Below are 24,317 nucleotides of genomic sequence, written 5' to 3'. Positions count from 1 at the left end.
GTGTTATGCAGGATGTGCCAGTCGTGTTTCTGTGCCAGTGCCAGGGTGGCAGCCTCCCACCGGAGACCGGCCGGAGCGATTCCCGCAAGGACTGGCAAGAGGAAGACAGGGGTAGGTTTCAGGCATCCAGTTATGATCCGGAGGGCGTTGTTAATAGCCACATCCACCTTTCTCGCATGCGGGCTCCTGCTCCAAGCTGGGGCGCAGTATTCCGCTGCAGAAAAGACTGGGTAGATATACGTAGTGTCTTAGCAGAGGCTCCCCAGGTCGTGCTGGCGAGGCGACGGATCAGCGAGACCCTTGAAGTTACCTTGGCCTTAACTTCTTCAAGATGTTGTTTGAAGGACAGTATCCGATCCAGACGTACGCCGAGGTACCTCGGGGCTTGCTGAAACTCCAAATTGTACAGCTGAGGTTGGAGCGTTGAGCTAGTTTGTTTTATATGCATGCGGCTAATCACTGAAACTGGTAGGCTACCTGGTGTCAGTGACTTTTATCAGTAGGTTGACTGTTGATTACTTCATACCACGGGTGTTTCTCACTAGATTAGCTTTGATTGTGGAATGTCTTTCAAGCGAGTAGCTAATAGTAAACTAATTAAGCATAGCCTATGGGTGTACTTAGAGCGACGCTGAGTCCTAGTTTGTTATGTTATGTGTCACCCCATTCCAGTCTGCTCTCTCCCCCACAGAACGCACTCGTTTACCCCACAGAGCCCCCACCCCCGCTAACCCCATTGATGAAGTAGACACCCTTGTCATCTCCTTCCCTGCTGCCTTCCTACTTTTACATCACTCCTATAACCTTCCCCCCAACCCACAAGGCCAGCAACCTCCTAGACCTGGTCTCCATGAGGAACTGCTCCTGCTCTGCTTGCACAGTTACCACTCAGATATTAGATTTGATCACCACTTCATTTCCTTCTCTCTCCCTCTGTGCCCTCCATCTTTTGATTTGTTTGCTATTTGGATTGTGACCATTGCTTCAACATTTTTTAGCATGATTCTTGTGTAGCCTTTTTTGCTTTGTTTGCCCCAGTATATCACTCACGCTATACTGTATTTGCCCACCTCGACTTGACTTGACTTGCTTTGCTCTCTGCTCGGCGTATAGTATAAAATTCTGTGGAGAATCCATACTAAATGTTGGCGTACATAGAAAGGAGGAAATGTACGTATGCCAAAAAATATTGTGATTTAATAAATTATAAAACCTTGCGTAAGCCTGCCAGTGTGCAATTTCCTTTTATAAATCCCCAATCAACTTGGAATTGTCCATACATGCACAAGCCCAACACACCCTAGTTCACTCCCACAATTACCCATAAATTACCCATTCAAGAAACGCCCTTAATTAATATTGATTGATAAGCATAGAAATGTCTTTGATAATCCCTATGTAGGCTATGTCTGTGAATGGCAATGTCATAAATGTGAGAAATTTAGAAAGATAAATAAGAAAGATAATTTGGACATTGATGGAATTGATTCACAAAACCTTGTTTAAACGTTTATTTCCTAACCAATAACAGACACTGTATTATACTGCATACTTACACTGTATATATATATATATATATATATATATATATATATTATGTATTGCAGCTATATTATTGCGGTTTCAGCAATATTGCAATACACTGTTTAGATTCTACACTAGCAATCAATCTGCGGCCATTTCAGGGGGTTAAGAATGCAAACTCCACAGGGAATGCAACAGTACCATAGTTATCAAAGAATGTCTGTGTGTTTTAAATCTGTAGCTGTTGGGTATCTACATAAAAATAAATAAAGCAATACATTATCATTAGGCTATTTATCCATCGGATATTGAAAGCGAAAATCTGACCATGTTAATCTCACAGCCACAATTGTCCCACGCCATATAAAATGCATTGGCAAAGTTTATCGTCACATAAAAATATATCAAATTGTATAGAGACATGTATTGGCATAAATGTAAAATCATTAGACCAGTCTCCTATGGTAAAATAGACTCCGTGTTAACATATTATATCAGGCAAATATTGCACTCCCAACAGAGTGCACAACCATGTCTATAAATTCTTAACAGCAGCATATTTACAGATTTTATGCCAATTTAATCTGGCAGGCAGAAGCCAAAAGGAAGAGGCATGAAAACATGAAGAATTCTTATTTTAACTGATGCATTTTTGAAAATGACACGCGATCATCTAGCATGCCTGGACATAATCTATAGGGATTTAACTAGCCTACAGACTGCTGTAAATGCGAGGTTACACTGCACGATGTCAATGTAAATGTCAATCTTTAATTTGGTAATTAGGCTATAATCTGGTTTACAATGCTGAATTTAACTATTAAGATGGCCCAAATAAAGTTTGAAAATGCTATTAAATTGTTCAGAGATGCACTTATGCATACCACTGTTGTAATATGTGGGTATTTGTGTTACTGTCACCTTTCTGTCAACTTTGATCAGTCTGGCCATTGTCCTCTGACGTCTATCATTAACAAGGCGCTTCTTGTTGCATTTATCTACATTCTGATGCTTGATGTAAACATTAACTGAAGCTCCTGATGATTGTATGCATTGCTCTGCTGCCACACGATTGGCTGATTAGAAAATCACATGCATAACTAGGTGTAATAAAGTGCTCAGTGAGTGTATTTTCTCCATTTTACTACTTTGCCTGCAGAGTCACTATTTCCCTCTGCCTCCATAATTTGCGTACGCATGGGTCAACGTTTCCGTAAATGTACGCCAATTTCCTTGTCAAGGTTTTTTTTTTATGCTTAGAAAGTGGCGTATGCACATTTCAAGCCCTTTGGGCATACACAACAGTTATAAACAAGGCCCCAGTTATTTCGAGTGAATAGCATCCTTTCATCCAGACACTATTTGTTATTTTGCTTTCTTATTTTTCCCACTCCCCATTCTACACTTAATCTCTCTATTCTTTTTTCCTGTTATGGCCTGACTCTAGACTGGGTCATAACAGGTGATGCCATGGGACGACTGCTAAAATTAAATTAAGTTGCTTTTATCCAAAGTAACATACAGTTGACAAGACTAAGCATATGCTTATATAAATAGCCTAACACTGTAAGGTTATGCTAAGGTTGAGTTATCATCCAAAACAAATGGAAAAAATCACAGAATCCTTGATACCCGTAACTTCCATGTCAAAACCTAGCATTAATAATTATAATGCAAAAGTGCTGAAGAGAAGGGTAAATTATTATTGAACAACCTGCAGCATAAACGCTGAGCATCAGTAGTCCTATCTGGCATGTCGATTAGAGGCCACATTTAAACAGAATTTCAGTGTCTGCATTGGAAATCATAAATAAATAACACGTAGGCAAAGGGCTTTGGTAAATCGCCACAGTTAGTCTAAAAAGAGAGCAACAAATGTTCAAACATGTCATGACTGGAAGGATTTCTGAATTTTCTTGTCGCTTTTTGCACCAGTTTTATACCAGGTTAAACTCAATTTGGCTAGCAGCAACTTTTCTCGCATGTTTTTGGTGGCAAAAAAAAGAATAGCTACACTAGCTCCAAAGGATCTTCATGTTGTTCCAATCATATGGTTTATGTAAATGTAAATAAAAGCTTTTTTCCTCCTGCCTGCGTCATTGGTTTGGTTTGGTGCTTCATGGTCTCAGTTAACGTGGACCTGGGGCTGGGGAAACATCCAAGGGTGTGTCCCATACATTTCACTCCTCAACTGCGTGGAAACATAAAACATGAAATCTGCCTTGAATGAATGCCAGCAAAATATGTATACTGATGCAATTCCACAAAGGTTTTGACTGGTATGAGCTGAAACATCAGTAATTGGAGTGTATTTTTACACACGGATGTGTTATTTTAAAAGACTGAAGGGTAGACACATCTCTTTCAGTCATCCAGATATGCTGTACGACTGCAGAACTGCAAGAACTCTGAAAAATTATCCGAAGCCATCAAGACCCTTTCAGAGGAAAAAGGTAAATAACTAAACATGTCTCAGAGCTGTAGTAGCCTATTATTATTATTATTATTATTATTATTATTGTATTTTTGACTGTTTTGAGAATAGAAGTTATCTTGTCCATAATATCATCATCATTAACATACAATACAATTCAAGTCAATTTAAAGGATCTTCAGTTTTGTCGATAAGGACAATCACTCTATGAGTGTAAGTATATAGACAGGGTTTCCCAACACTCGTGATGGACTGACATTGACACAGGTTTTAATTGAGACGTGTGTATTTTAAAGACATTTATTTTTGTCATTTGTTAATGGAATTTGTTAAAATGAATTTGAATTTCATTAGCATTTTTTTATTGCATTTCTTTATTCAAAAATGTTTTTCTGATGGAACATTCAATGTTTTTCCAAACCTGACGGCTGTATTAGAATGTGTCAATTATGCAGACAAACATTTTATTTACAAAAAAAAGCATTATATTTAACAGATTTATTTTGACTTCACAAATCAAATCAATTTGTGCAAATCAATTTATACCTCTGGTTTTGGTGCTGTCTGTCAATTAAGTAAGTAAATTAAGTAAACATGTTGACTGAATACAGGGGAAAGTGTTATTTGACTTCAAGTATTATCAGTAGAATGAAAATCTTGTTTTAAAATATATTCAAATACTCTCACTTATTCTCCACAGCACTGACTCTAAATCCAGGTGACCATGGAAAATATATCAGCAGTGACATCCTTCATATTGACAGCATACACTGAACTGGAAGATCACAGATATTTATACTTCACATGTTTCCTCCTTGTGTACATCCTTACAATATTGGCCAACTCTGGTATTTTTGTGGTAATTTTCATTGACAGAGGTCTGCATGAACCCATGTATTTATTCATTTGTAATTTAGCAGTGAATCAAATTTATGGCAGCACATCTTTATTACCACCAATTCTTTGTAATTTATTATCTGACAATTATGAAATATCACTCACAATTTGCCTGGTGCAGATATTTTGTATACACCTGTACAGTTCAACTGAATTTACTATTTTAGCAGTGATGAGCTATGACCGGTATGTTGCCATTTGTCATCCGTTACACTATCACCTCCTCATGTCTCATAGAAAAGTGTGCACACTTATTTCAATGTCCTGGATTTATCCTTGTACTATGTTTGGGCTGTATTTCATTCTCACTGTACAGCGTACATTTTGTGACAGGTATATAGATAAGATGTTTTGTATAAATTTTGCATTAGTCAGACTGTCTTGTTTTGAAATTTCATTTCAAAGCATAGTTGGGCTTTTTGTAACTGTCTGTATGGTTGTCCCTGTGCTTCTCATGATACTATTTTCCTATGCACAAATACTCAGAATCTGCCTGTTTGCTTCCAAGGAATCTCAGGCCAAGGCCATTCAAACCTGTACTCCACACATACTGACTGTGATTAGCTATGCAATGGCAGGGTTTTATGAAGTCATCCAAAGTAGAATGAACATGATTCAGTTATCTGGTAAAGCTCAGATATTTTTATCTCTTTTTTCGGTCATATTTATTCTGATCATGAATCCTGTAATTTATGGTATTTGCCTTCAAACCATTAGAGTTCAGATTTTCAAACTGTTTAGTGGTAAAATAATAAGTTAACTTATGGTGTTAAGGTGATGATAAAATTAATTTATATTTTATATTTTATCATTCATATTTTATAAAATCCTCTGATCACTCAGTGCTCAGTGAAAGAGAATTTAATCAGTATCAGCAATATCACTGAAATGTCTGAAGATGTGTTGATGTCTGAATGTTATCCATCCATTTTATACATTTTATGCATACTCCTGGTCAGGATCGTGGGGGTCCGGAGCCTATTCTTCAATACATTAGGCAGAAATACAACCTGGATTGCTTTGTCTAAATAATATTTTCTAGCATGTTTATTTTTAAATTAATATCTATTATAGTAACATGTGCTGTCATGGACTAGACTGTGTTGTAAGGCAGACCACACGCTCCAGTTAACTCCAACCATTTCAATAGTAAGTACTAACTTATCAGTAATCAAAGCATATTTATAATTCCACACAAGAACTACAGTATGTGCATGAACACAAGTTTTGAAAATTCAGTGGAAGCAAACCAATAGGGGAGTGAGACGTGCCCTTATTTTTAGAATCACTTTTTAAAGGAGAGGCTCCAGAACCCAGGACATAATGCCATCTTCATTAATACAGTGTATATCCCCACCTTCTGCTTGTTGTTGGAAGTGTGGGGAGACTCCAGTAAGGGCAGACTGGAGTGGCTGTGTGTGACATTTATGTTATGGTGACTGTACTTGGTAGGTTTTCTGTGTCTTTGTAGCGGTGTCTTATTTTATTAATGACTTTATCACACCTTGCGGTGTTGGCCAGGCCCAAACTGCAGCAGATTCACATTCCTCATTAAACTCTGTATTTTAAAATAAAAGCTTTTTTCTGTGTGTCATTGGGTTGGTTTGTTACTTTATGCTCTCAGTTAGAACCTGTGTGGGTCTGGAGTAGAGTTGTGGCTGGGTCACAATCTCAGCGTATCCTCATGTCCATGAATACCCACTGGGTGGCATGATCAGCAGTTCAACTTTTTCCTGGAATACAAGCGCCAAAACAAGGGAGCAGGGATATTGTCTGAGAAGCTTATAGACTCCAGTGGTCACTGTGGTATTGCAGTTTTGTATGCCTCATTTTCTTATTGAAGTCTTATTGAAAATTACAATGGCCAAATTATATAATTTGGGACAGTGCTTTTCTAAGTTGTTCTCCGTTATTTTGCAATGACATACTGAGAGTCACAAACCTACATACAGTATTTTCTGAATCATAAACTCTTTCACCAAAAGTGTGCAAAATCCGAAGGTGGTATGCTAAAGATATAGTTTCACGGCGGGGAGGACAGAGGAACCAGAAGCAGACAGGTGCAGAAAAAATGGCAGGTTTAATTGGTAAATGCAAATGCAGGGGCAGACAGAGCAGAGTCAAAAAACAGGTCAAGGTCAAAAGCCAGGGGGTCAGTCCAACAAGGCAGAGGTACCAATATCCACAATAACCAAAGAAGAGACCAGGGAAGCAGGCAGGGGTCAAAACCGGAATCGAGATAAACAAGGGCAAGGACTCAGGGGCAGGGGCAGGGGCAGGGGCAGGGGCAAGGGCAAGGGCAAGGGCAAGGGCAAGGGCAAGGGCAAGGGCAAGGGCAAGGGCAAGAAAACAGGACAAGATGAACTAGCAGCGTGCAACTGAAAAGGACAGGTATAAATACACAGGGGAATGAAGCAAACTAGGCGGGGCATGGGAGTGAGGGCGGTCTAACAAATAAACATCAGGTGAGACACATGAAAGGGTAATAGGACAATAATGAGGGGGAAATGAAAACGCGGACTGGATTCACAAAGACACACATGTAATACAAACGGCTCCGGACTAGAGAGTAGACAATTGCAGAGAATCAGGAGATGCAGAGCTAAGGAGAGACAGGTGCGAATACTTTGCTGAAACTAAGCAAGTAGTCAGTGATAGAATAGGGAGGCGGAGTTACAGAACAGAATTGAAACTGGAGATGTGTTAGTAAGTTAAGTGATTTAAATTACAAATACCCAAAACAAGTGAATGTTAGTTTGTTAGTTTGACAAACATATTGATGTGTTAGTATAATTAGTACTGTACAAATTCTATATTAGTTGGGATTAGTATATTAGTGCTATGTACAAACATGAAATGGAGAGAAAGCAGGAAGTAAGGAATGCAAGATTGAAAGGAAGGTTGAACTGCGGAACTACCGTAAACACCAGAATGGTGGAGCACACAGACAGGGGAGTGACTGGGCTAGTAAACATTCAGACTCAGAAATCACAGGGGAAGACGAGTGCAAACTAATGACTATAAACAGAACACCAGACATGAATATGAAAAATAATAAATAACAAGAATAACAATAGCAATGATAAACTAACAGACAGAACACAGGAACATAACATATACAAAGCAAAATTTAAGCAGTGTACCCTGGTTTCACTTAATGTAAATCCATTACATTACGGGGCTACATTTTATATTTCTAAATTTTATATTGCTGTAAATTATAAAATAAAAAAATAAAAACATTTTTAAAAATGTTCTAGCGGGAATTACTATATTTTCATTAGTATAGGGTCTAATTCAATTTCATTTTATTTGTATTCACTTGTTTCTGGTGGTGGGTATGCACTTTGTTGTATGTCGCTCTGGATAAGAGCGTCTGCCAAATGTCAATAATGTGATGTAATGTAGTGGTCCAAAAACCTCAGCGGAAATTAATACAATTATTTTTGTCCATTAAAAGCATATCACATCTGTATTTTGGATGAGACATTAAACTGGCTACAAAGAGTCTCCATTAGTGTGATTGTGATTTTATGATCAGCATACAATACAATGATAAATCACTATTCCCTCCACCTCCCCACCTCACTGTAACATTTAGGCATGTATGTTATGTGTAATGATCGCACTTGCATTTAATTATTTTAATATTTGTGGTGTTCTCATTGCCAAAACTGTGGTATTGCTACTTGTTCAGCTATCTGATTATTCAACAAGGGTTCAAGTGTTTATTGATGTGATCAGTCATGGAACCATACTTCCCTATTGGCTTGTCCCTGGTTATGATTTGCACTTTATTGTACATCGCTCTGGATAAGAACATCTGCTAAATGACTATAATGTAATGCATATAATGTAGTATTAGCTAGAACAAAGTCAAACAAAATGAATGGTAATAAAAATAATTTATTGTGAGGGCAAATGTGTCGATGTACCATTAGGTATTAGACAAACAGGAACAGAATGCTTTGAATTGGATGGCTGGTTATTTATTTATTTGTTACTCTCGGCAGGTTGTGCATCTGCCGGGACCAGAGTCAAAAAGTTCTGTCCACTGCTTGTTAGTTGTTGAACCCAGCTAGCCTAATTCCTGAGCTAAAAAATTATGAGTAAAATTTCAATATCAATGAAGTCCCTCTCCCATGGGTGAAGCGACAATAACTACAAAAAAGATTGTATTTTCAGCCATTAGCACAGTATCGTTTACAAAGGCTACCCGTTGTTGTTCATTCATGATTATTCTAGGCTCATAGTGCTAATGAAAGGGGAGGATAGGTGACTTAAGAGAGACCAAAATGTGGCACGTCATTGACTATTTTAGCTAGCCTAGCTAACATTAACTTAGCTTCCGTGAGAATACCTGTCATGTCACCTACATTTGCTACAAAACTAATTTTGTTGTTTTAGCCTATTTATACACAGTATGAAAGTAAAGCATATATTAAATACAAACAAAACTCCTCCTTACTGTCGCTGTCCCAATTCAAATGTCCCCATCTTCATGAACATCATCTGAACTAGGCTATTGTTAGCTCTTATTTACACTTTTATAATGACATTATATATGAAAATTACAGCCATACATTTGGACATCAGGTTATGGTTTATTTGGCTAGTAACAGAATTTTGATTGGATTTTAAAAAGTTCTCACTGTTTAGGCAAGTAGCCTACAGCAACAGCACATCCCCAAAGTGCTTAGGAGATTGCTGCTCACTGACAAAGCTGTCCGAAAATAATTTATTTCATTATCGCAATGTCTTTGAGATCTCTCCGCAGCATATTTATTATACTATTGAGTGAGGACTGTTTTTCATCTGTGTATTGGAATACCTTCAGGCTATTTTTGGCTTTATTGTTTTGCCGACAGAATATGATTTTTTGGCGGTGAAATGCTTGTACGTATCCTTGAATTCATGTTCTGAGATAGACCCTATTTTCCAATATGTCACGCTAGTTGCAGATAATAAGAGGTAGGGGGTGCTTATTAACTGGCCGAACTATGTGACAGTGCTGTCACTTAACATAACGTAACATAAGGTAATGAGGAGAACTGGCCAATCAGCCCAGCAATGCTTCCTTTTTCCTCCCCCTAAGTGTACCTACTGCCTAGTTTGCCTAGAAAGCTAAATTGAATCAAACACCGTATCAAGCCTGGTCTTGAAAATCCCCAGTGTTTCTGCCTCCACACATTGACCACTCGCTGTGTGAAAAAGTACTTCCTAATATCTGTATGGAAATTCATAATTTGCTTGCAGGAACAATGAATGTCTCAGTTGAGCAGTCACGTGGCACTGGTGCCACGGCCACTAGGGGGCTTGTTAAAAGGGGTTAAAGCTAATTGGTGGTATGAGTTATAACGTCACACGCTTGTGTGTATTTTTACATGGCTGTGCCATGATGAAAGACTCAGAGGTAGAAATATCTATTTTGGTCATCCAGATGTAGCATATGACTGCAGAACTGCAGGATCTCTAATCCTTCTCAGAACATTCAAGCCTCACCAAGAACTTTGGAAAAGGAAAAGGAAAACTGTAAATAATTGACCATAACTAACAAACGCTCTCAGTCATGTACAGAAGCCTGTTTTAAATCCATTATGGAGATGGCAATGAGAGATGATATTAGCAATAATAATAATACTAAAAAGAATATAATAATACCCTATATATTTCGGTTTTAATCTTTATTCAATTGATTTATTTTACATCGTGCTACTTATTTAAAAAACTACTTATTCTTTTCCACAGCACTGACTACATCCAGGTAACCATGGAAAATGTATCAGCAGTGACATCCTTCATATTGACAGCATACGCTGAACTGGAAGATCACAGATATTTATACTTCACGTGTCTCCTTCTTGCGTACATTCTTATCTTATTGAGCAATTCAGTTCTGATTGTAGTCATTTATATTGATGCAGGTCTGCATGAACCCATGTATCTGTTTATTTGTAATTTAGCAGTGAATCAAATGTATGGCAGCACATCTTTTCTACCATCAATTCTTTATTATTTAGTATCTCACAATTATGAAATATCACTGGCCTTTTGTCTGTTGCAGATATTTTGCATTCACCTATATGGTACAGTTGAATTTTTCATTTTAGCAGCGATGAGCTATGACCGGTATGTTGCCATTTGTCATCCATTACACTATCACCTCCTCATGTCTCATAGAAAAGTATGTATACTTATGTCAATGTGCTGGATTTATCCTTGTTTTTTTTTTGGCCTGTATTTCATGCTCACTGTACAGCTTACCTTTTGTGGCAGGATCATAGAAAAGGTGTATTGTATTAATTTTTCATTAGTCAAACTGTCTTGTTATGAAATTTCTATTCAAAGTATAGTTGGGCTTCTTTTTACTTTTGTTACTCTTGTTCCTCCGCTTCTCATGATACTTTTTTCCTACGCTCAAATCCTCAGAGTCTGCCTGTTTGCTTCAAAGGAGTCTCAGACCAAAGCTCTTCAAACATGCACCCCACACATACTGGCTGTGATGAACTATGCAGTGGGAGCCTTTTATGAAATCAGCCAAACTAGATTTGACATGAGCCATGTACCTGGTAAAGCTAGTGTATTCTTGGCTCTTTTTTCTTTGATATTTATCCTAATGTTTAATCCCATAGTTTATGGAATTTGTATTCAAGCCATAAGAATTCGGATTTACAAACTGTTCATTGGTAAAAAGAAGTGAGAAGTGAACTCCAGGGAAGGTGTGGATAAAGTTTCTTAAGCCCTGCACCGTTAATCACTGAAAGGACTAATAATAATAAATAGCAGATACAGAAAACAAAAAAATACTTTTTGTCAGGCTTGCTGTTAGGCTCACTGACAAAGCTCTCCGAAATAATTTATTTCTCTCATTATCGCAATGTCTTCGAGCATCTCGGAGTTCACACGCTTGCATGTATTTTTACATGGCCGTGCCATGATGAAATACTCAGATGTAAAAATATCTCTTTTGGTCATCCAGATGTAGCATATGACTGCAGAACGGCAGGATCTCTAATCCTTCTCAGAAGATTCAAGATTCACCAAGAACTTTTCAAAGGAAAAATGAAAATAATGAACCGTAACTAACAATCACTCTCAGTCATGTACAGAAGCGTGTTTTAAATCCATTATGGAGATGGCAATGAGAGATGATATTTGCAATAATAATAATTTTTAAAAATTATACTAATTATACAAGAATATATACCGTATATATTTCACTGTTTCATTTTTAATCTTTATTCAATTGATTTATTTTACATCATGCTACTTATTTAAAAAACCATCACATTCTTCTCCACAGCACTGACTATGTCCAGGTGACCATGGAAAATGTATTAGCAGTGACATCCTTCATAGTGACAGCATATGCTGAACTGGAAGATCACAGATATTTATACTTCATGTGTCTCCTTCTTGTGTAAATTCTTATCTTATTGAGCAATTCAGTTCTGATTGTAGTCATTTACATTGATGGAGGTCTACATGAGCCCATGTATCTGTTTATTTGTAATTTAGCAGTGAATCAAATTTGGCAGCACATCTTTTCTACCATCAATTATTATTTATTATTTATTATCACACAACTTTTGTCTGTTGCAGATCTTTTGCATTCACCTATATGGCACAGTTTAATTTTTCATTTTAGCAGCGATGAGCTATGACCAGTATGTTGCCATTTGTCATCCATTACACTATCACCTCCTCATGTCTCATAGAAGTGTCCATACTTTTGTCAATGTGCTGGATTTATCCTTGGCCTGTATGTCATGCTCACTGTACAGCACATCTTTTGTGGCAGGATCATAGAAAAGGTGTATTTTAATTTTTCATTAGTCAAACTGTCTTGTTATGAAATTTCTATTCAAATTATAGTTGGGCTTTTTTTTACTTTTGTGACTCTTGTTCCTTCGCTTCTCATGATATGTTTTTCCTACGCTCAAATCCTCAGAGTCTGCCTGTTTGCTTCAAAGGATTCTCAGACCAAAGCTCTTCAAACATGCACCCCACATGGTATGGGAGTGAGGCTGTGATGAACTATGCAGTGGAAGGCTTTTATGAAATCAGCCAAACTAGATTTGACATGAGCCATGGTACATGGTAAAGCTAGGATATTTTGCTATTTATCCTGATTTTGCTGTTTAATCCCATAGTTTTTGGAATTTGTATTCAAGCCATAAGAATTTAGATTTACAAACTGTTCATTGGTAAAAATAAGTGAGAAGTGAACTCCAGGGAAGGTGTTGATAAAATCTGTAAAAATGTTTAGGTCCTGCACTGTTAATCACTGAATGAACAAATAATAATAAATAGCAGCAGATTCTTTATGAAAGCGGTTTCTCTCTTTTCCTTACAATGCCCGTTTGCAGATTATTTATACTTTTAATTGAAATATGGTTCCGTAGGATAATTGACAATCATTGTGCAATTATTTTCCTTTCTGTTTGCTGCTTCCCTATGATCATACAATAGGATGACTTCAAAAGTCTGCACCTGTTAAGCCTGGACTGCAGTGCTGTTGGACATCATAGTGTTCACTTCGTACTGACAAATTCATCAAAAACAGGCGGAGTTCAAAAACCGGGAGGTCAGTCCAAATAAGGCAGAGGTACAGAGATCCACAAAACCAGGGAAGAGTCCAGAGAAGCAGGCAGGGGTCATAAACGAGAATCCAGGAAAGAAAAACCAACAAGACAGAATGCCACAAGGGCAAGGGCTTGGGAACTAGAGGCTAGAACTGGGGTAAAGAAATAAAAGAGCTTGGGACTCGAAAAGCAGGATATGATGAACTAGCAAAGTGCAACTGAGAAGGACAGGTATAAATACACTGGGGAATGAGACAGCCTAGGCGGGGTATGGGAGTGAGGGCGGTCTAACAAATAAACATCAGGTGAGAAACATGAAAGGGCAATAATACAATAACAAGGGGGAAACGAAAAGCGGACTGGATTCACAAAGACACACGTGTAATACAAACGGCTCCGGACTAGGGAGTAGACAATCGTACACAGAATTTAGGAACGTAGTGATAGGGGAGAGCAGGTGTGAACATTTCGCTGAATCGAGGCAAGCAATTTAGGGATCGAACAGGGAGGCGGAGTTATAGAGCAGTATTGAAGTAAAGGTAGAGTTAGTCTGTTAGTTACGTGATTAAATTACAAATTCCCAAAACTAGTGAATGTTAGTTTGTTAGTTAGACAAACATATTAGTGTGTTAATATAATTAGTACTGTACAAATTCCATGTTAGTTGGGATTGCCACTCAGGAACATTCGGTCGGGAATGGGACAGGAATGAGGCATAGGATCTGGGATTCCATTGTAGCGCTCAGGTGGAGGCAGATGGGGCTCCAGTCAGGACTGCCGCACCTCAATACATGGGTCACAAACAGGCCCATGCAGCTTTGATTACCTTCCAAGCTGCTGTCTCAATCGGTAGGCATTTATGGCCCACTTGTTTGTAGCAATGGAGCACAAGTGGGACACCAGCTGTCCTTTTGCAGTGAATTTTACTTGTACTGTGTATTTTACCTTACAGGTCTTAATGTAATCTGGCTAAATCCTATTTAGATAAAATCTGGATCCTAGATGCATTTATCTGCATGCTGCTGCTGGTACACTGGTACTGGTGTGAACCCAATACTGCAGAGAACAAAACGGAATTTCCTGGACTAAATGTCAACAGCATGTACATGTTCATAGTATGTCGTTAGGTGTCTGTGGAAAATGATTTGCATCACAACAGGAGTGATTCTGTTGACATTTGGAAGGCTACATGCGATTTGCCTTGTGGAATGTCATGTAATTTGGCTGACACGTTTATCTAACAGGACGTACAGTTGATTTAGACTAAGCGGGAGACAATCCTCCCCTGGAACAATGCAATGGCTGTGAAGATCTTATTGTGGCTACACCGGGGATCGAACGGCCGACCTTGCCTACAGGCCACCCAAATTACCACCTACCATTGCAAATGTCAGTAAAACCACCAAAATGATAATCTTACATATGGTCACTTTAGATACGTAGGCACATGGACAGGTGATGAGTCATCAACAGAAACAACTTGAGAGTAAACACAATACCACATGGTATGAGCTGGAACATCACACATTGGTGTGTGTGTGTGTTTTTTTTGTTTTTTTTTACATGGCCATGCCATTATAAAAGAAATATCTCTTTCACTCATCCAGATGTGGTGCATGACTGTCAAACTGCAAGAACTCAAGTCTTTCCCTGAAGCCTTCAAAACATTTTCAAAGGAAAGAGGTAAATGACATGAGATCTTCGTATCAATAACAATACTATGACTGCTACTACTGATAATAATAATAGTAATAGTTACTTTGTGGCGGCATGGATGGTGCAGTGGGTAGCACTGCTGCCTCACCGCAAGGAGGTCCTGGGTTCGAATTCCAGTCGGCCGGGGCCTCTCTGTGTGGAGTTTGCATGTTCTCCCCTTGTACATGTGGGTTTCCTCCAGGTACTCCGGTTTCCTCCCACAGTCAGGTTTGGCTGATTGGAGTCTAAATTGCCCGTGGGTATGAGTGGCTGAGTAAATGCTGTGTGTGCCCTGCAATGGATTGGGACCTGTCCAGGGTGTATTCCTGCCTTTCACCCAATGTATGCTGGGATAGGCTCCAGCCCCCCTGCGACCCTGTTCCGGATAAGCAGGTTAAGATAATGGATGGATGGATAGTTACTTTGTGATTTATTTTATACTGTGGGCTAGAATTACGTACATGAAAGGCTAAAGCTAATTACGCAATCAGTGAATCGGGCTGTCTAGTAATCATATTTTGTTAATTAAGCAGAGCTGAAGAGGTGCAGCTAAAAAACTCCTGTTTAGTGCCCTGTTAATTTTGTGCCATATAAGACTGTGTCCGGCACATCAAGCTACAGTGAAAGCCTCACATTCTTCTCCACAGCACTGACTACATCCAGGTGACCATGGAAAATATATCAGCAGTGACATCCTTCATAATGACAGCATACGCTGAACTGCAAGATCACAGATATTTATACTTCACATGTCTCCTTCTTGTGTACATTCTTCTATTATTTCTCAATTCAGTTCTGATTGTGGTCATTTACAGGGGTCTACATGAACCCATGTATTTGTTTATTTGCAATTTAGTAGCAAATCAGATTTACGGCAGCACAGCTTTTCTACCATCAATTCTTTGTCTTTTATTATCTCATAATTTTGAAATGTCACTGGCCTTTTGTCTGTTGCAGATCTTTTGTATACACCTATATGGTGCAGTTGAATTTAATACGTTAGCGATGATGGGCTATGACCGGTATGTTGCTATTTGTTTTCCATTACACTATCACCTCCTCATGTCTCATAGAAAAGTGAGCATACTTATTTCAATGTGCTGGATTTATCCTTGTTTTGGTTTTGGACTATATTTCATGCTCACTGTACAGCTTACATTTTGTGGCAGGATCATAGAAAAGATGTATTGTATTAATTTTGCATTAGTCAAACTGTCTTGTCATGAAATTTCTATTCTAAGTATAGTTGGGCTTTTTTTTACTTTTGTGACTCTTTTTCCTCCGCTTCTCATGATACTATTTTCCTACGCGCAAATCCTCAGAGTCTGTCTGTTTGCTTCAAAGGAGTCTCAGACCAAAGCTCTTCAAACATGCACCCCTCAATTACTGTCTGTGATGAACTATGCAGTGGGAGCGTTTTTTGAAATCATCCAAAGTAGATTTGACATGAGTCATGTACCTGGTAAAGCTCGGATATTCTTGTCCCTTTTTTCTTTGATATTTATCCTTTTGTTCAATCCCATAGTGTATGGCATTTGCAATCGAGCCATAAGAGCTCAGATTAACAAACTCTTTTTTGTTGAAAAGAATTAGTGAACCCCCAATTATATTTTCTTAAATCCTGCACCATTGATCACTGTATTTTTAAAAAGCAGCAAATATTAAAAATCATTAAAATATTTAGAATTTGTTGATGTCTGAATATTATTCATCCTGAACCTGGCCCTGGTTCTGATGCATTTAGCGGTGTCTCGTTTTATGAATGACTTTTATACATTGTGGTGTTGGTCAAGGCCCAAACTCCAACACATGAAAAAAAAATTAAGACCCTAAAACTGTCTGTGTGTCATTCAGTTGGTTTGGTCTCAGTTAGAACCTGTGCGGGTCTGTAGTTGTAACGACTGCCTCAAGTCGAATACAGGAAACCACGGAGACGCTGATGAAAGTATAAAAACAGGTTTATTAAAGCTATTACAAAGTCAAAAAATTACTAAACATGCTGAGTGTAGTTGGTTGCCCCCCCTGGTGTGCCGGTCTCCTAAGGCTTTGTCTGACTCGCCAGCCGCTGACAGTCCCGCAATCAGCTGGCCACACACTCCATCATCCACTCTGCAAGAGGAAAAAACACAGAGGGAGGGGGTAGACAGATAGACAGCGAGTCGTGACAGTAGTGAACCTCATGTCTCTAAATAACCCACACGGTGGTGTGATAAGTAGTTTGAACTTTTCTCCACGCAGAAGAAGGGCACCTCTGTCATTACACCATTTACTGCTTTCCTGGATTAAAATTTAAAAACTGCTGTTGAGATAATAGACCCGGTAAAACCTTAGAAACATTGCCCATGCGATCCTCATATTGTTACATTATGACATTATGTCTTATATAGTAGTAAGAGGAATTGCATGTAGAATGGTTCATCAGGAGGGAATTGTCATGACAACTACAACATAATAAAACATAATGTTAATCTGGTGGTCCAGATTTGACCACCCCTCTAAGTTAATTTATGGCACTGCCACCTGGTTCAAACGCATGATTTGGCATAAAAGTAAGGGAGACAAGCCAATCAGGGAAGATCGTAACCAACTTCCCACACTGTGCATATTCTGTGTCTGTGTATAGCTGGAGCAGGCTGGGTAAGATTATTTACTCTATATTTCCATTCTTAATGTCTGAATTATGTCATTGACTGCTGTATTCTAAGCTCATGACCTACCTGTCTGTGAATAAATTAGTTTTATTTTTAACTTCTCCATGACTCTAATCCATTTTATACCTTTTTCAGCCTAAATTATGACTGAATCCTCAGGGTCAATTTTGACCAAGAACCAATTGATCAGTGGCTTAGTACTTTAGTGGAGCTCCTTCTGTTCTAATGCTCACGTTAGAATATTGATATTTGGACGACAGATCTGATATATCCGTGATGACAACATGGCCCGTTTGCGAACGGAAGATATTAAGAATCTTACTGATCCGTTTCAGGCCTGTTTTAAGCGGGATATGGAGCAGGGCAATTAATGTCTGACTCATGGCGACGGACCGAGTATATTTCTTAATGGAATTGTGCTCTGTTCATGAACAGAGGATAACAACTAACATATTGTATTTACATCACAACAGTTGAGGGAAACAAGTTGCTCCTTCCCCTCCAGCTATTCCCTCATTGGTCTAGCTGTGTGGGTTCTACAATGGAAAATAAATTGAATTTCAATTTGCTCCATGTGGTTTGTTGATCACAGTGTGCACACTCTTTTACATGGGCACAGTGCACAAATGAGTATGAGGCAGGGATTGACTCATCCATCGATGGACTACGCTGAAAAAGCTATAGCTGAGGGCAGGGCCTAAGTAATTGGACTAAATGAATATTGACTGAATAAATAGATTCACAGACTGAACCAAAAGAATTCAATAAAAAAATCAACTGAAGGCTTTCTGACTGAGGCCCCTCTTCTGCCCTCTAAAAAGCCACAATTGGTTTATACTGTATTTTGCAGTGTGCGCCTCAGTTGCTAAAAATGAAATGACTTAAATTTCAAAGAAAGTAAATTAGATATTAGCTTAGAAATTGGACATTCAGTAATAATAGCGTATTATAGTACAATTTCTGAACGTTAGGATGCCCATTTATCTAATTTGAACTGAGTGATTAAGAAACAAGCATAAATACATAAATAAGTATTAATTATTATAATATGATAACACAATTTACCAGAATGTCATGTCCATATGTTCGTTGTGATGAAACTTGATGATTAAATGAACAATAATAAGTTAAATTGGCATAGGTTGCTCTTAAAGATGCTATCATGCGGATACAACACTGATACAACACTTTTACTTTCATACCACTCCTAAAAATATTATCAAATATTAGGCTATTTCCACCTATTTTGTACTAGTCCTATACAAGTGTCAATATCTCAAAAACTATTTACTGCACGCACATGGTTAAAGGCATGAATTAAAGAAGAGACTTGTAGCATTCAGAAATTTGAGACATACAAAAGTATACAAAAGTTTTGTATACAAAAGTTACACAAAAAAACAAATAAATTACAAAATGCCTTATGTTTTTATAGTTTAACACTGAATATCTCACTTTCTAATTCAAGGACCAACTCGGAACTCCATCCATCCATCCATTATCTGAAACTGCTTATCCTGAACAGGGTCGCAGGGGGGCTGGAGCCTATCCCAGCATACATTGGGCGAAAAGCAGGAATACACCCTGGACAGGTCGCCAGTCCATCGCAGGGCACACACACCATTCACTCACGCACTCATACCTATGGGCAATTTAGACTCTCCAATCAGCCTAACCTGCATGTCTTTGGACTGTGGGAGGAAACCGGAGTACCCGGAGGAAACCCACGCAGACACGGGGAGAACATGCAAACTCCGCACAGAGAGGCCCCGGCCGACGGGGATTCGAACCCAGGACCTCCTTGCTGTGAGGCGGCAGTGCTACCCACTGCACCATCCGTGCCGCCCCAACTCAGAACTATTATACTATTTATATTTGTGCACATACTTCATGTAAACTTGTGTACAAAATATGGTAAAGATATCCACAGGCTTTCAAATTCCGCATGATCTTTCCCAAAACTGCACTCAGATGTCCTCAAGTGTCCCTAAATCTCTCCAAATATATATTTGAATGATCAGAAAAGCTTATTTGTCAACACTAATTTTTTTATCATAAATATAATGAAAATTAACCTTCACATGTGTGTTATTCACATATATGAGTATGTTTTCATAAAGCATGCCCAAAGTGTTAAAAAAATTGTTTGCTTTCTAACAAATCTGCATCCCATTTAAAATAGAACTTTATTTCAAAATTAAACCTCGGCCTTGGGAACTCTTATGGTATTACCAGACATGAGAAGTATATATATTTTTTTAAGCAAAGAAATCACCAGTTATTAGCCAAAAGCATTTCTGCTTATTGCAGCCCCCCAGTGGTCAAATGACAGAAAATGTGGTGCTTCCTCACAATGGGGTCCCGAGTCCATGTACCAAGTTTGGTTTTCATACAAACAATGTCCTCAAAAGGCTATGCACGTGCAGAGTCTCAAGCTCCACCATTTCGTCTATGGTGACCTTGAAGCCAGACAGGAACCTGCACACAAGCAGGGAAGAACAAGAACCCCAAGGCATTAGTCGGTAGTTGCTGCAGCATATTTATCGGCCTCCTGAAATGATTGATATGTGTGTCAGCAAACCAGATACCTGAATGCATGTTAACCTAGCCTATTTGCTAGTTAGGGTGTTTAGTCAGCAGTAAATAGTAAGCTGTTACAGATACATATAGGTGGGTGATGAGTACGTGTGAAAGTTATCAGTCCTGATTACTCATAAAGACCCATCATGGGAATGCTGGTCATAAACCGAAGCAACTAGAGACCATTACATTACATTACATTATTGGCATTTGGCAGACGCTCTTATCCAGAGCGACGTACAACAAAGTGCATACCCATAACCAGGGATAAGTTCGCTGAAAGACCCTAGAGGTAAGTACAATTTCAACTGCTACCTGTACAACAAAGATAAGGACAAGGGCCATTTTTTTTTTTTTTTTTTTTTTTTTTTTTTTTTCGTCATTGCCTGGTATGGGCTGGAACGTCACATGTTGGTGTGTGTTTTCTTACATACCTGTGTCATTATAAAAGACTCAAAGGTAGGAATATATATGTTAGTCATCCAGATGTGGTGTATGACTGCAGAACTGCAAGAACTCATATCTTTCTTTGAAGCCATCAAAACCTTCAGAAAACAAAAAAGAAAAAGATAAATAGCTAACCATAACTAACAATCAGTCTCTTGTCTTGAAAAGCAGCCTGTTTTAAATCCATTATGATTGTGGTCATGATATATTATTATAAATAATATTACTACTATGACTACTACTGCAAATAATAATATTTATTTTTTCATGTGTTTTATACTGTGGGCTAGAGTTATGTACATAAAACTTGTAATGCAAAATGCGGCCTGAATGAGGGTATGTTGATGCAGCTTTCCTGAAATGAATGTCTTATTCACAAAGGCTGAAGCTAAAATGCAATGAGTCAATGGGGCTGCCTACTAATCAGGTTTTGTGAATGAAGCAGAGCTGAAAATGCACAGGTAACTCTTGGGTAGTGCACTGGATACCTCCATCAGATATGGGGAAATGAATGTATCTTCTGGTGCTGCATAAGCACTCAAGACTGTGAAGGTTTGACATGCACTTTCTTCTCCACAGCTCTGACTACATCCAGCCAACCATGGAAAATATATCAGCAGTGACATCCTTCATATTGACAGCATATACTGAACTGGAAGATCACAGATATTTATACTTCACGTGTCTCCTTGTGTACATTCTTATAGTATTTCTCAATTCAGTACTTATTGTGGTAATTTATATTGACAGAGGTCTGCATGAACCCATGTATTTGTTTATTTGTAATTTATCAGTGAATCAAATTTATGGCAGCACATCTTTTCTACCATCAATCAATTACTTATTTGCATGTAATTATGAAATATCACTGGCCTTTTGTCTGCTGCAGATCTTGTGCATTCACCTGTATGGTGCAGTTGAAATTATTACTTCAGCAGTGATGAGCTATGACCGATATGTTGCTATCTGTCACCCATTACACTATCACCTCCTCATGTCTCATAGAAAAATGTGCATACTTTTGCTAATGTGCTGGATTTATCCTTGCTTTTTTTTGGGCCTGCATTTCATGTTCACTGTACAGCTTACATTTTGTGGCAGGATCGTAGAAAAGATCCTTTGTATTAATTTTGCATTAGTCAAACTGTCTTGTTATGCAATTACCTTTCAAAGCATAGTTGGGTTTTTTATAACAGTTGTGCTTCTTGTTCCTCCGATTCTCATGATACTATTTTCCTATGCACAAATACTCAGAATCTGCCTGTTTGCTTCAAAGGAATCTCAGACCAAAGCTCTTCAAACATGCACCCCTCACTTACTGTCTGTGATTAACTATGCAGTGGGAGCGTTTTACGAAATCATCCAAAGTAGATTTGACATGAGTAATGTATCTGTTAAAGTTCAGATATTGTTGTACGTCGCTCTGGATAAGAGCGTCTGCCAAATGCCAATAATGTAATGTAATGTAATGTAATGTTGTCTCTTTTTGTTTTTTTATGTATCCTGATATTTAATCCCATAGTCTATGGAATTTGCAATACAGCCATTAGAGTTCAGATTTACAAACTGTTTGTTGGTATAAAGAATAAGTGAACCCCAGGAATGGTGATAAAACATTTCTTTGTCATTTTTACTTTCTTAAATCCAGCAGCATTGGTCACTCAATTGTCAAAACAGTGAAAGAGAAGTTCAGTTTGTAAAAAGCAGGAATTTTAAAATGTGTTGATGTCTGAATAGTATTCATCCTTCCACTTTATAAACAGTTTACTCCTGGACAGGATCGGGGTAGGGGGGACTTCCTTGAAGTTCCCTTTACTTTTGTCACTGATGCATTTAGCGGTGTCTGGTTTTATGAATGACTATCATACATTGTCGTGTTGGTCAGGCCCAAACTGCAACAGATTCCCGCTCCCCCATTTTACTCTGCATTTAAAAATAAAAGCATCTTTACCTACTGTTACGTCCCAGTGTTTTGGGATGTATAATGCTGCTGCTTTTTGGCTGTTTTGGGCTGGGTACTGCTGTGTTTTTGTGTTTCCCTATACAGGTGGAGGGGAGCATGCATTCCGTTGCTGAGAGACACACTTGGACGAAGAGGATGCAGCATCTCGTCACGTTGGAGCCCGGACCAGATGCAGCCGTTGCTAAGAATGCCGACGGTCGTCGCGGAGCAACACATGCCAAGAAGAATGCAACTATATAGGAGCTGCATGCTGTCAAGAGCGTGTCTACATCAATTCACATGCAGCTGGAAGCTACGCCGCTTTGACCTCCGTTACCAACAAGTTGTCTGTGACTTTAAGAGACCGAACTTTGGAGAAGTTTCACCCCCGTTGTAGAACAACTTAGACGGTGAGATTTCCGAATCACGGACCTTTAATTAACAAGGATATTATTATTATAGGACTCTGTTTAGCGTTGTAATTATTAAACATTCTCTTACTTCCTTATAACTCTGCGTACTGGTTACTTCTTTCTGAAGGGTTTGTGACAGTGAATGTTACGCCGTAATCAACTCTCTTTGTTATTGAAACATCGGTGAGTACCAGGTCGTAACACCTACCCTAAACCTGTCTGTGTGTTATTGGTTTGGTTTTGTCTCAGTTAGAACCTGTGTGGGTCTGTAGTGAACCTCACATCCCTAGATAACCCACCATGTGCTCAGATAAGCAGTTTGCCTTTTTCCCCTCACAGAAGATATAAAAATAATGTACTTCCAATTTGGTCCATGTGGTTTAATGTTACATTGCACATACTCTTTTACATTACATTACATGGCATTTAGCAGACGCTCTTATCCAGAGCGACGTACAACAAAGTGCAAATCAAACACAAGAACAAGTGCAAAGAGGACCTGAGAGGACAGTACAGTTCCGAGTCCTAGTGTAAACATACAGAAAATCTGAACCCTTGAAGAGTACAATCAACTTTCAAACTAGCATACCACAGTTGGCAGCTAGAATAAAACAATACAATAGCCAATAAAAAAACAACAATACCTATACACGTAACAATACAATCTATACATAAGTGCCATTACAGTCTAAGGCTAATCATGGTGGTGAGTTGGGGAGGGAAAAGTATAGCCTGAAGAGATGGGTCTTCAGTCTGCGCTTGAAGGAGGTCAGAAACTCTGCCGTTCTGACATCCACCGGGAGGTCATTCCACCACCGTGGGACCAGGACAGACAGCAGTCGTGAGCGTGAAGTGCAGGTGTGGCGAGGGGGAGGCGCCAGACGGCACGAAGTGGCAGAACAGAGGGGTCTTGTTGGTGTATAGGTCTTGATAAGGGATTGAATATATACAGGGGCTGATCGTTTAACTGCCTGGTATGCGAGCAGGGATGAAGATTACCTCCATCTTACCTGGGTTGAGCTTTAGATGGTGGTTGCCCATCCAGCTCTGGATGTCTCTCAGGCAGGCAGAGATACGGGTAGAGACCTGTGTGTCTGATGGGGGGAAGGAGAGAAAGAGTTGGGTGTCATCGGCATAACAATGATAGGA

The 24,317-nt window shown here is 38.8% G+C and overlaps 1 protein-coding gene across 1 annotated transcript; it reads left to right on the top strand.

Annotated features, from left to right (window-relative positions):
* The first annotated feature begins 4,682 nt into the window (after positions 1-4,682).
* On the top strand, positions 4,683-23,016 carry LOC133107395 (olfactory receptor 1M1-like). Its single transcript, XM_061216387.1, has 2 exons — positions 4,683-5,276; positions 22,861-23,016. Exons 1-2 carry the CDS (start codon positions 4,683-4,685, stop codon positions 23,014-23,016), a joined length of 750 nt encoding a protein of 249 aa, XP_061072371.1.
* The last annotated feature ends 1,301 nt before the right edge of the window (positions 23,017-24,317 follow it).

Source organism: Conger conger, chromosome 13 (assembly GCF_963514075.1).
Source record: "Conger conger chromosome 13, fConCon1.1, whole genome shotgun sequence".
Lineage (NCBI taxonomy): Eukaryota > Metazoa > Chordata > Actinopteri > Anguilliformes > Congridae > Conger > Conger conger.
The sequence above is the reverse complement of the archived record's forward strand: the minus strand, read 5'-3'. Positions and strand labels throughout refer to the sequence as shown.